This window comes from Phyllosticta citriasiana, assembly GCF_038021145.1.
Source record: "Phyllosticta citriasiana strain CBS 120426 chromosome Unknown IWZ02scaffold_6, whole genome shotgun sequence".
In the NCBI taxonomy this organism is placed as follows: domain Eukaryota; kingdom Fungi; phylum Ascomycota; class Dothideomycetes; order Botryosphaeriales; family Phyllostictaceae; genus Phyllosticta; species Phyllosticta citriasiana.
This window is the reverse complement of record NW_027117283.1, coordinates 806470-818043: the sequence shown is the minus strand read 5'-3', so window position 1 is coordinate 818043 and position 11574 is coordinate 806470. Positions and strand designations below refer to the sequence as shown.

The window sequence follows — 11574 nt, the reverse complement described above, 5'->3', positions numbered from 1 at the left end:
AAGACACTGAGAGTTTTCAAACAGTGACGAGCCTCCAAACAAGGGCTCGTATCATTCACCTACCTCTCGACCCAGCGAAGCCTCTGCTCGACCCTTCTACGCCTTGCTCGACTCGGCTAACAATCACCCCCCCAACGTCGACCTTATTTATAAGCGTCCCTCAACGCTCGTCCTTTCAACTTTCCTCCAACACCCAACACTCCACAGTTCTCGACCGAAAATCCACACACTGCTTTTACTTCCACCAAACATCCCGAAAACCTTTCTCGAACCTTTAAGACAGCTGAAAAGTAAGCGTTGGAATGCTTCCTGTCCCCTTCACCCTCTCCCCCTCTCTCGCACTCGAATGCTCCCTGGCTGCCTCCCCAGGGCTAGACAGTGAGCAGTTGAATGCTCCCTGGTCGCGTTCACCCTCTCCCTCGCAGTCGAATGCTTCCTGGCCGCCTCCCCGGACAAAATCAGTCGAATGCTCCCTGGTCGCTTTCACCCTCTCCCCCTCTCTGTATCAGCCTCTTGTTCTCTGCCTGACCCTTATCCTCTCCGTGGCCCCTCTACCAGTCGTTTGAATTCTCCTTGTGCTAACAATCTCTTGATTCAGAAATGGCGGATGCTGAATCATCCCAGGCGGGAACCTCCGGTGCGGCTCCGACAACTGGTGCTGCTGGTGCCACTGGTACCGAGGGCTCCAGCGATATCGTCACTTCCAACTTGCCCACGACAGTGTCCTTGTCACAGATGCAAAGTACCACGGCTTGGCTGCAGCCGCGCGACCGTGGAATGCTCTCCTACAATGAGACCATCTTGCAGAACAACTTGAACGTCGTCGCCTCGCCGCCACCCAGGCCGTCCACACCGGCCTTCTAAACGAAATCGTCAAGATGGTTTCCGTTCATAAGGCAGGGGCCACCCGCTCTAGGGACCGTCCGCTGGAGAAAGCCAAGAAGAGGAATCCGGAGAGGCTCAGCCTGTTCGTAGAAGGAAACAAAGAGCTTCTCGAAGGCCTTTTGAAATCGTGGATTGAACAGGATCAAAATGAGCCTTCCTACGTGAACAGGGCTACGGCCGGCAAGACCGGAGTCGCGTTTCGCAACCAGGTTGTCCAATACCTTTCCTCTTTGGACGATGACTACACGAATGAACATTGCGATGCTCTCCTGACTTTGTTCACAAACTTTGAAGACTCCGAGATGGGTGAGATCGAGAGGGCGACGATGTTTGTGGCTCGACCGGGTCAGAGGGGCGTATGTGGTGTGGAAAGGCTATGCTGGAACTCGACGTCTCAAGGCTGACGTACCTAGGGAGATGGCGGGGTGTACTGTGGGAGATCCCGCAGTTCTTCCGAAGCGGGCCCGGGCCACTGCTACCTCCCACCTTGAGTGTGCCCTGCGTGCCCGCTCACCCTCCACACGAAACTCTCTCCGACTCTCGACTAAGGGGTGCATAGCGGCTGGCGAAACGTCGCAGCATTTCGACCGGCAGAGTGAAGTATGGCGAAGCGCGCGCATCTCTTCTGAAGATCAGCGGCAACACTCCCCGCCAACAGAGGACCTTCTCAGTACATCCGATCAATCCTCCCCGGCTAGTGGTCTCCAGGCAATCCGCCTTCTACTCTATTTCACTTTCATCGCCAACCGCTTTCCACCCGGCTTTGCCTGACTCATTGATTCGTCATCTCAGACCAGTCTTTGTTTTCATCTTAAGTTTGACATGGTCTTTTTTCACGTTGAATTTGACATGGTCTTTTTTCACGTCGAGTTTGACATAGTTTTTTTTCACGCCGAGTTTGACATCCTCCCTATTTAATTCAAGATGTACGCCGAGAGAATGTCACTGGAAAGACTCTTTCAGCTCTTAGGTAGTGCGGCTCACAAGTCACTGGCATGCTGCGCATGCCACTTCCTTATTCGGTCTAGCGTCATGGTCAGTGCCGCTCATAAGGCGGCAACATGCTTCGCATGTCACCTTCTTATTCGGTAACCCGTAACCGGGTGAAAGGCTGCGGGTTCGAGTCCCGCGTGGAGTAGTTCCTTTTTGGCTCTTCGGGACATCGAGACGTATTTTTTACTATGTCATTTCACGGGGATTCGATTTTGTGTTGTTTTGATGCATTTCTGAGGTGTGGAAGTTTTGCGCCGCGAAATGGGCGAGAACGGGGCGCTAAACCGTTGCAGGAGCGCTAGCGGACGACGCCCGAAGCTTGGCCGGTAGCAAAAGGCGGAGCACGCGCGAACTTGCGACGAGAGATTCAACTCCCGCCTAGACTTCGACACTTCTGATTTTTTCCTCGAGACTGTGTCATCAGCTGCTGCCGACTTGCAAAGCGTTAGAGTCAAGCTCGTTTAACTCAGGCGTATCATTGGCAAAGGCCAGCGGCGTTGCAGAATCCCGTGTGGTTTTACCGTTTGTTACCACGCCTCGTTCCTTGCATTCACCATCAACACCTATCGATATCATCCCCAGCAGCTTCGCAGCACGGTTCGAAAGGCCAGACTGTCGCTCAGATCGCCTGAAACCTGCGCTTATTCCACTCAGAATTCCGTGGACGACGTGGACAACAGCAAGTTGGCAGGGCGTGTTTTGATGCCAACACTGCCTCCACAAGGCGCCAACAATGCCAACACCTCGTATTGCAGCAGGCGTTTACATCTAAGCTTTATGCGTCCACGCGGTTCGGCCGCCGGCAGCGTCGCCCAGACTTGCTCCGAGCTCCACGGTCGCTGCGCACACCTTGACTGCGTCAAGCATCAAAAACAACCTTAATCAGATGACAGTGCCAAGCGTTGCTGCGATTAAGGCTATGTCTCTATTGAGCTTAAATACGACGGCAAATCCCACGTCTACAAGGTAGAACCATCACCCCATCTCTAGCCGTTCATATCCCTCGAAGCGGTTAGCCATGTTGCAAAACTTGCAACATGTTGCTGGAGTAGGAAAATTAGGGCCTGGACGGGGGTTTGAGGGCACAAAATACTTGGACAGCGCGACGCAAAAATCTGCTTTGAGAGATACGCTGATATCGATTTGCATGCAGATTTCATGCAGACCAAGCATCGAGCGAATTGAAAGAGGAAAGGGAATATTGTTTTTTGGGAGATAAACTGGAAGCGCCCTTTCGCTAATACCACTGCTATAGACACCAGATACTTTTCCCAGAAGTGGGCTTTTCATTATCGCAGAATGACCTACTTTGATCCCCTCGTACAGGTCGCGAAACGTCGTAACCGCTGCTTTGCAACCTGTTTTACCGACGACCGCCAATGACCATGCAATCGACGCCTTTTACTACGGCATCATATAATGGGCTGCGCTTTCCATCTCGTCAAGCGTTGAAACTCTCCCGAGCCGTATGGACACCGTCCATGGCAACTCCTGCAAGCTACTCGCGACAAAGCTTCTTCGAGACGAGTCCCCCATGACTAGCTGAACAAGAGAAACATAACGAGCACCAAAACAACGACGCCCGTCTATTTCCTCATTGGACCGATCTTGCGACCACTCAGGAGCTACACCAAGCTTCGACCTGTTATGCTCAACGCTATTTAGCTTTATGCTTCTATGCTTTTGCTTAATTGATGACGTGAAATGTTCGACTGGACCAACTTAAGGTTGGAGGTTTGCTATGCTTGAACTGCCTCCTGGACTCACCAAGACTCCGCTGTTTCCTTACTTACACGACCCACACTTTGCAAACGCAAACACCTCCTGCAGGAAATCACGAAGTCAGACACGAAGATATCCTTGTTCGCGGTTCTCCGATGCTCTCAGGAGCGGCCGAGGCAAAATGCAAGTGAGGGCAGGCTGAGGCGTCGAAGTGCCTGCTGTACATCATCTGACAACCCGGTCACACGGCAGATTCCCCCGAGTCGATCAGTGACGACTACAATTGACAAATCAGTGGCTTTCCGGTCTCTGATGGTCGCTACGACTCGACTCTGGGCCAGTGTCGACGTCGGTCGACCCAGAAGCCCGTCCCACGCATGCCCACATCTGCACGCACACTTCGCAATCGCAGCTCGCACAAACGTCCTAGACGGCGGCTAGCGCGTTCCTGATGGTCGGAAGGCAGCGGCAATCGGAACACAGCGGCTGCACGATTGTCTATCGGAGCCCATCGGCTATTATGGGGTCGAGGATGGGGGGCGAGGAGAGGCAGGGAGGCAGTCAGGCCGCACCTCACCCCCCAGCACCCTTGCACCACCGCCTCAGGGCGCAACTCTGTTTGCGCAAGGCACGATTCGCACGTCAATTTCAGCGATTGGTATGAGTCGCATCAGATATATTGGGCGCAGGCACGGCAGAAGCAGCGTCGAACGTCGCTAGAACAGGAGAGACGGCGCGCTCAGACCAGTCGTTGGCACTGGACTGGGAAAGCGTCAGTGATGAGATGATGGGAAAGCCATGAGCCACCACATGTCGAAATTGCCATGTCCGTCAGTAGAAGCTTCTCGAAGGTCGAGCGACAACTGGCACAAGAGCGGGGATGGGTCGAGTGTGGAGAAGCGGGAGAGGCCCCTGGCGGCCTAGGGATGAGGCTCTGCACAGCAGCACTGGCTGATAAACCTGGCGGCCGCGCGAAGCTAATTAGCCCATCCCTGGGCCAGCCATTCTGCAATGGACATGAGATCCATTCCCAGCGACTGACATCACATTGTTAAGGTGGCAGCCTTAATCTAATCGGACATTAAGTGCGTAGGCACATGACTGACAGCTAGCAGCGTTCTCCCGCGTACGCGGGCGCCTTGGCGCGACCTTCGACGAAGCTTCCTTCATGTAATCGGAATGGGCGTGCCACCCCTTTAACCTAGCTTTTTGCGTGCATGTCTGCGCGTCTTTCCCCTGAACGTCTCGGCCGACGGCCTTGGGCGGGGTTGTTCTGTTCCCCTTCCGACCAACGAGAGCTGCCAGACGCAGCGCTCTCCACGGGAGCACCTGTCCAGCAACGGCCTCTGATCTTATGTCCGGCTGATTTTGGTTGCACCACATGCGCCAGACAGCCAATGAGGTCGTACATTGTCGAGGATGGTGCTGCCAACAAAGTCTGATTTTCAGTTTCGCCAGTACAGTGGTCCAAGCCAGACAGACGCTCAGTCTATGTGCTGTTGGCTTTAACCATGTTTTGCGTGTTATAGACTTGTTTCTTTTTTTGAATTTTCGGCAGTCCCCAATTGGTGCTATTGAGAGGCTTGGTTGGGGTTTGCTCAGCTCAGCTGTTGTTAGCCGCTCCGCGCTTCCCGAGGTTTGGCTATGCGAAGCTTCTGAGATTGACTTTTGATTGAGAGTCTCTGGGAAGCTGGCTCGGCTTATTTGCAAGTGCCTTGGGGGCGGCTGTTGCAGAGAGAGAAGATGGAAGGAGTATATATACCTTGTGTCCAATTGCAATATCCACACACTCGTTGCACTCTTTCAGCATCTTCATCCTCAGCGAATCCGAAACCCCGTTTTCGTTATGAAGTGGATCATTCCCTCCGTGGCTCTCCTCGGCCTCGTTGCTGCACTCCCCAGTGGTCAAGACGACTCAGACAAGAAGAAGGGCGGTCACAAAGGAAGTGGTGGCGATGGTGGCGGTGGTGGCGGCGGAGATCACGGAGATCATGGAGATCACGGAGATCACGGAGACCACGGAGACCAGCCGAACATAATTCCTCCTGAGGAGGTCAAGAACTTTGATTATCGTGTTGGTCTGGAGACGTATGCCTACCTCCGTCCCAATTCCGAAGCATAATCAGCTAACACGGATCAGTTTGAATGGCGAGACTCGCTACGTTGCCTGGGTCGGCGGCCAGTCAGTCTGCAACGCCAAAACCACACTTGGCAAGGGTGATACCTCCTGGTGCACTCGCGACTCTCTTGTCCAGTATCAGGGCCGCTATATCAAGGTCCGCTTCTACCAGTGCGAGGCGCTCAATCCTCACTCGACCATCTCGCCTGAGGAGGCAAAGTGCCCGAAGAAGAAGGAGAATGGCGATGACCCGAGCAATGGCGAGAGCGACAAGTGCATGAAGGAGAAGGGTGGCAGCAAGATTGAGGGCGTCTATCTTGAGCTTGAGAATAAGGAAAAGGCTTACTGCGGTGACCTTCGTGAGACGTTTGATTGTGGTCCTGCTCTTGTTGTCACTCGCCTTCAGGTAAGGCTATTTCATAATTAGGAAGGCGATCGTGCTAATTTACTCCTCAGTGCTCTCCTGTTTCTCGCCGCGGCGGCGGCGGTGGTGGAGGAGGTGGTGGTGGAGGCAACGGTGGTAAAGGTGATGGTGGTAAAGGTGATGGTGGTAAAGGTGATGGTGGCCAAGGTGATGGTGGCCAAGGTGATGGTGGCAAAGGTGACGGCCGCAAGGATGGAAGCGTTAGTGGCAATGCAGATCCTGAAGGAGATTCTGGTAGCGGAGATGGTGGTTCAGGCGGCTAAACAGCCCTGGTGGTTGTGATGCGTTTGATCCTCTGGACTGATATTCTTCTATTTACCTATGTACATTCCGCCGATGTATCTTGTGGCTAAACAAGCTTACTCTGTGCTCACGACTGCGCACGCCCCTCGTGTTTTATTATAGGATATCGCCTGTGTGATTTGTCCTTACACGCGGCCTGGCTGAAGGATATTTTGGTTTTGTTCGTTATAGCGCACTTTGTTGTAGCGCACTTACGTGGTTCCAGTACTCCTCTGTCACTGAGCCATAATTTAATGATTCCTCTATGTCCTGTGCGGAGTATAGAATGTCGTGCGAACTGATGTGAGCCGGCTGGAAAGGTGGTAAATGAATGAGCGCACCATAACCAAGGAAAAGCATGATGAACATACCGGCACACTGCGTTCCTTGCCACTTCCGCTCTCCATCTCTCCAACTTTTCAACCCATTTGTCCTTCCACTTATCCATATACACGCAAAAACTCAACAAAGTATTGAATTCAAGTCTAAGAAGGTAAGTAAACCTGGTACACGCGAGCAAAAACGAACCAAAAAAAACCCACACAAAGAACTTAAAACCCTTCTACTTTTCCAGCCCCTACCCCGTCTCCGTTCTGCCAAAGCGCCCAAAGCTACCCACATCACGGCGGAAAAACTTGCCAATATTCCTCAGATTCTCATTCAGATTTGCCGCGGGGCCGCCCGGCGGCGCAGATGCCGCTTCGGTTGAGGAGGTAGCGCCGCCAAGTCCTTGAGCTGCTCCTCCAGGGACAGAAGGCGACGAGTTTCCGCCGCCACCATTCTGATCGCGCATCATGGCTGGGATGGCTTGGCCCGCGCCGACGACGCCGATGGGGCCGAAGCGGTCCACGCCGTCGCGCGCCGCGTTCATGATGCCCGATGCAAACGTCGCCGGGTCGAAGCGGCTCGTCGATGACGATGTGAGTCCGCCGCCTTGCGCGCCTCCCCCGAGACCCACGACGCTGGCACCGCTGCCGCCTCCGACTCCCAGCGCACTGCTGACGCCCGATGAGACTTGCAGAGGAGTAAGGAGGGCCGAGTTGGTGGGCAACGAGGCGTGTGAGGGGGATTGGCGGTGGGCGGCAAAGAGGTCGACGAGGGCGGCTTGCTCGGTTTTGCGGATGCCTTTGAGATCGAGAATCTTGCGGAAATTGGTGTCAGAGCGGTCGGCAATGTGGATGAGGTAGGCTTGAACGAGGGCTTCTGGCGGCGACGGCCGTACTTGGAGAGTCTTGAGGAGGGGGTCTAGGCGAGACATGGCCCCATTGACGCGTTTGACAAAACTGTGTCGAGGTTAGACTTGAAACTTCATCTGTACACAAAGACTCACGCTGCCGGAGGCTGAGAACTGTGGTCTTCACTGGTGAGAATGGGGAGCTCAGTGAAGCCTTTCTTGAGGACGTACGAGTCCAACAGCATTTGCTCTGCGCCCACCTCGGATATCGGGCGACATTGGACAAGGCTGAGAATGTACGTATTGACCATCGAGTCTACGAGATTGTCGCAGAATGCCCGAGCGTATTGCTGCTTGTGGAGATATCTCAAAATCTCCGTCGCCTTCTCCTTGACATGCCTGAGCAGCTCTGCCACGTAGCTGGACTGGTCGCCCACACTCTCGAGCTTGCTCCACGGTGTGTTGCGCATCTCCCGCCAGCCTGGCTCGCACTCAATCTCCACCTTGCCGACGAGCGTCCTGACGCAAGCGCTTGCAATTCCCATGAATGCATCCGCCTGGCTCTGGAGGTCCACTTTTGAACGAAACTCCTCATCGACACGACCCCGTATCTTCTCTTCCAGCTGATTGCAAGTTTGGTAGCAGTAGTCGGCAGTGTTGAGGATCAATATCAAGTCCTCTAGAGAAGACCTTTCCTTGAGGAAGTAGAAGAGAACCTGTTGCCCATATTGGTCAAGATACCTCGCAAAAGTCCTGGAGAGCTCTAGGAGACGAATTCCTGTGGAAAGCTTTGCACATTGTGCAAGCGCGGTCCGGTAGAAATGGAAGAGTTCAGTAGATGAAGGTATGACACCTTGAGGCGAGAATTCTTCTTCGAGGTTTCGAAGAGGCTGAGTGCGGTATTTTGGAACAAGAGTCGATAGCTGCTTGTCCTGCGACTCGACCCAAAGACTCATGTACGGCTCAAATGCTTCCGATATGGCCTGCGTAAAGGTGTGCGGACGGTCTTCTCTCGAGACAACCGTATCCATCGACGATCGAGAATCGCCCGAGAAGCGCCTCTCAAGGCTATGCTCAAAGTCAAGCGTCTCTTGCAGACACGATAGGAGCAGATTGACATCAATCGTCTGGCCCCTTTCCCTCATGGTACGCTGCAAAATGCCCTTGTAATCTTCTCTAGTGCCTTCACAGAAGGCATTGGCGAGCACCTCATTGGCTCTCCAGTGAGACGGAAACAGAACAGCATGCTCGCTGTCGTATGTCTTGAGCATGCGGTTGAACCAAGAATATCTCCTGGAAATATTGTCCAGCGAGCCCGCCTCATCGTTCCCCCGAAAGACCTGGCGATATTCCCGCAGCTCCGTGTTGCAGTACCACGTCACCAGGCGCTGCCGCGCGTGTTCTCCCAGAGCGTCCATGACCATGCATGCCTCGGCCAGCATTCCGCGCCGTTGCGCAACTTCGCCTTTGGCAAAAGTCACCTCAAAGTCCTCGCAAATCTGCTCGAGAAGCTCTCTTTGAAGCTCGGCGACGTTTCTGCTCAATGTTGCAATCTGATCAATCGACCTGTAGCTCTTGAAATGTGCAACGAGTTGTATGACGGCCTGCAGCAGTTGCGCACACTCCCTGTATTGCCTCGTCTTGCTCAGACCTCTCAACTGCTCATACGCAGTTGTCAACATTTGCAAGCGCTTGAGCGCAGTCATGGACAAGGTGAGGTTGCGCTTGGTGTTGTCGAGTCGTTTGATGTCGGCCGTCATCTCCGTAATGCTCTGCTCCGTCTGCACGGCGCGGTCGCGCACATCGTCAATCTTCTTGAACAAGACGTCCAGCTCGGCCTTGGCGCTCTGTATGTGCCGCACGCTCTCAGCGTCCGAGGCCGTCTGGGCCTCGACGGCTTCGGCAATATCCTCGTCCAAGTCATGTTCGTAGTTGCGGAGGGCGGCGGAGGTGGAGGAGACGGAGGAAAGGGTCGTGGGGTGCGAAAAGATTTGATTCAGGTGATCGATCGGACTGTAGTCGGCTTGCTAGCGCGTTAGCTTCTGTCTGGCAGCAGGACGCGATGGTGTTGAACAGGGGCGAGAGGATACCAGAGTCGAGCGACGCTGACGTTGCTGCCGACATATGGTCAGCCTACGCTCGCATTGACAACGACGCAGCGGTGTGAGATACTCTGGGGCAAAGCTGGATCAAGTATCGAGAATGCTGAGGGCTGGCGGGTCGCAATTAATCCAGATCGTGGGGTAGAATTAGGTTGAAGGCGCGGGGCGTTCCTTTGAACAGCTTGCGGACGGACGTGCAAGGGATGTAAACCGGGGCCGGAGCTGGAGCAGGGGGCCGAGACGCGTCAAAGCTCCCGTGTGCCTGATGGGAGCCACGAGGCATAACGAAACTTCAACACCATGAAGACACAATGCCAGATCAACCGGTGTTAGTTCAGCTCCATCGAAGATTTGCAATTTCAACCACAGAACGAACGCTGTCATCAAAAAGCAGCAATTGTGGCATCTTCGCCGTAATATCTACAAAGGTATATATGCATCGTAACATGCCCTTCCGCAATGTACGCAGAGAAATCATGACCCAACTGCCTGGAATCCTTTGACGTATGACCCGAGTCATCCCACTTTAGTTGTGCATCCCAAGGTAACCATTAAACACCAAACTCTCTTGCGAGTCGCTCTTGTCTCCCGTCCCCGTCCAGTAAAACATGCCCGCTAAGCCATTTCCCTTGACATACTGCGCCTTCATGCGCACCGTCTGCGCATTATCGTACGTCACAAAGCCGCCATCGCCTCCTACGCAGAATGCAGCTCCGACCTTGTCATCCACAAACTCCTTGGAGCCGGGTCTTGGAAGGTCCTTGTACAAGAAAGTTCCCTCCTCACCAGCGTGTCCGTTGTACTTGTGCCCGACGCCCTTTGATTTGAGAAACGAGCGGCCGTAAGCAGGGACTCCAAGGAGCAGCTTGCTGGCGGGAACGCCGTGAGAGACAAAGTAGTCGATCGCGCTGTTGCAGGAAATGGTGCAGTGCTGATTGTGGGGGCGCTGCGGGGAAAAGAGCTGAGCGTGGTGCTCTGTGCTGGGTACCCAAGGACCGGAAAAGTCGTACGTCATTACATTGACGAGATCCAAGTAATACGCAGCTTGGGCCAGGTTGATGTACTGGAGAGCCCACTGCCCGGCCGGCAAGGCTGTGGTCAAAGTGTACTTTGGAGGAGGCATGTATGACCGGATTGCTGCCAGAAGCTTGACATAGTCGGAGCCTTGGTGAGAATCGCTTGGATGCTCCCAATCGACTGCAAACAGTTAGAATCGTTGTTTGAAAGACAGAAACTTTGATTTGTTGGGGCAGTGACGTGAAACTGTCTGGAATGCTCAGGCACAAAAGCCACATGGATCTGTGACTTGGAACGTGCGAGTACGACGAGACGGGAAAGAGAAAACGCACTGTCGATTCCGTCCAGGTTGTACTTGTTCACCAGTGCTTTGGCAGTTGCGGCGAATCGTTCTCTCGTTTCGTCAGTGCTAGCTGCAGCAGCAAACGGCTCGCTGCCTGCGCCGCCACCACCTACAGACAAGACGACGCGAAGGATGGAGTATTTTTGTTTGAGAGCGGCAAAGGATCGCAGACAGCCCTTGGTGCCGTCGACATCAATTTGGTCATCAGCCCACTCGTCGCTCAAGTAGACGGTGCCATCAGGCTTGACGTGAGCAAAGGAATAGAACACGTGAGAGATGACGTCAAAGTTGAGCGAGGACGGCGGCAGCTGCTTGTAAATGTGCCAATTGGGATAGTAGACGCCGTTGAGGTACATGGTGATTTTGGGCGAGAGACGATTGTAGGCGTCGGTGGTGTCGTAGCCTCTGCGAGACGTCGAGTCGCTCAGCAGGAAGGTGTTTGGTCTGGGGGCGCCTCTGCTGAGCATGGCTAACCGTAAGCAGGCTGGCTGGCTGTGCAGGGCGAAGCTCGGC

General features: G+C 54.1%; 4 protein-coding genes across 4 annotated transcripts; 2 read left to right on the top strand and 2 right to left on the bottom strand.

The window, feature by feature from the left end:
• Nucleotides 1-600: 600 nt before the first annotated feature.
• On the top strand, nt 601-1656 carry IWZ02DRAFT_432761 (uncharacterized protein; the record flags this gene model as incomplete). Its single annotated transcript, XM_066766238.1, has 3 exons — nt 601-742; nt 808-1241; nt 1285-1656. The coding sequence occupies 3 exons, from the start codon at nt 601-603 to the stop codon at nt 1654-1656; spliced, it is 948 nt and encodes a 315-aa protein (XP_066622987.1).
• A 3457-nt stretch (nt 1657-5113) lies between these two features.
• Nucleotides 5114-6460, top strand: IWZ02DRAFT_518376 (uncharacterized protein). Its single transcript, XM_066770716.1, has 3 exons — nt 5114-5688; nt 5741-6125; nt 6176-6460. Exons 1-3 carry the CDS (start codon nt 5447-5449, stop codon nt 6404-6406), a joined length of 858 nt encoding a protein of 285 aa, XP_066622986.1. The 5' UTR covers nt 5114-5446; the 3' UTR covers nt 6407-6460.
• A 438-nt stretch (nt 6461-6898) lies between these two features.
• On the bottom strand, nt 6899-9880 carry IWZ02DRAFT_253949 (Vps53-like protein). The gene is made up of 3 exons (XM_066763228.1): nt 9690-9880; nt 7756-9622; nt 6899-7708 (listed from the first exon to the last, which is right to left on the bottom strand). Exons 1-3 carry the CDS (start codon nt 9721-9723, stop codon nt 7003-7005), a joined length of 2607 nt encoding a protein of 868 aa, XP_066622985.1. The 5' UTR covers nt 9724-9880; the 3' UTR covers nt 6899-7002.
• Nucleotides 9881-10010: 130 nt separating this feature from the next.
• On the bottom strand, nt 10011-11462 carry IWZ02DRAFT_518364 (class V chitinase-like protein). The gene is made up of 2 exons (XM_066770715.1): nt 11015-11462; nt 10011-10898 (listed from the first exon to the last, which is right to left on the bottom strand). Exons 1-2 carry the CDS (start codon nt 11415-11417, stop codon nt 10228-10230), a joined length of 1074 nt encoding a protein of 357 aa, XP_066622984.1. The 5' UTR covers nt 11418-11462; the 3' UTR covers nt 10011-10227.
• Between the last annotated feature and the right edge of the window lie 112 nt (nt 11463-11574).

Coding starts and splice junctions, on each gene's coding strand:
- IWZ02DRAFT_518376 (XM_066770716.1), top strand. CDS start 5,447: ATGAAGTGGATCATTCCCTCCGTGGCTCTCCTCGGCCTCGTTGCTGCA. Junction 5,689..5,740: donor TATCGTGTTGGTCTGGAGAC/GTATGCCTACCT, acceptor AACACGGATCAG/TTTGAATGGCGAGACTCGCT. Junction 6,126..6,175: donor TTGTTGTCACTCGCCTTCAG/GTAAGGCTATTT, acceptor TTTACTCCTCAG/TGCTCTCCTGTTTCTCGCCG.
- IWZ02DRAFT_253949 (XM_066763228.1), bottom strand. CDS start 9,723: ATGTCGGCAGCAACGTCAGCGTCGCTCGACTCTG. Junction 9,623..9,689: donor GTCAGCGTCGCTCGACTCTG/GTATCCTCTCGC, acceptor CGCGCTAGCAAG/CCGACTACAGTCCGATCGAT. Junction 7,709..7,755: donor AGTTCTCAGCCTCCGGCAGC/GTGAGTCTTTGT, acceptor ACCTCGACACAG/TTTTGTCAAACGCGTCAATG.
- IWZ02DRAFT_518364 (XM_066770715.1), bottom strand. CDS start 11,417: ATGTACCTCAACGGCGTCTACTATCCCAATTGGCACATTTACAAGCAG. Junction 10,899..11,014: donor CCGTCTCGTCGTACTCGCAC/GTTCCAAGTCAC, acceptor AACTGTTTGCAG/TCGATTGGGAGCATCCAAGC.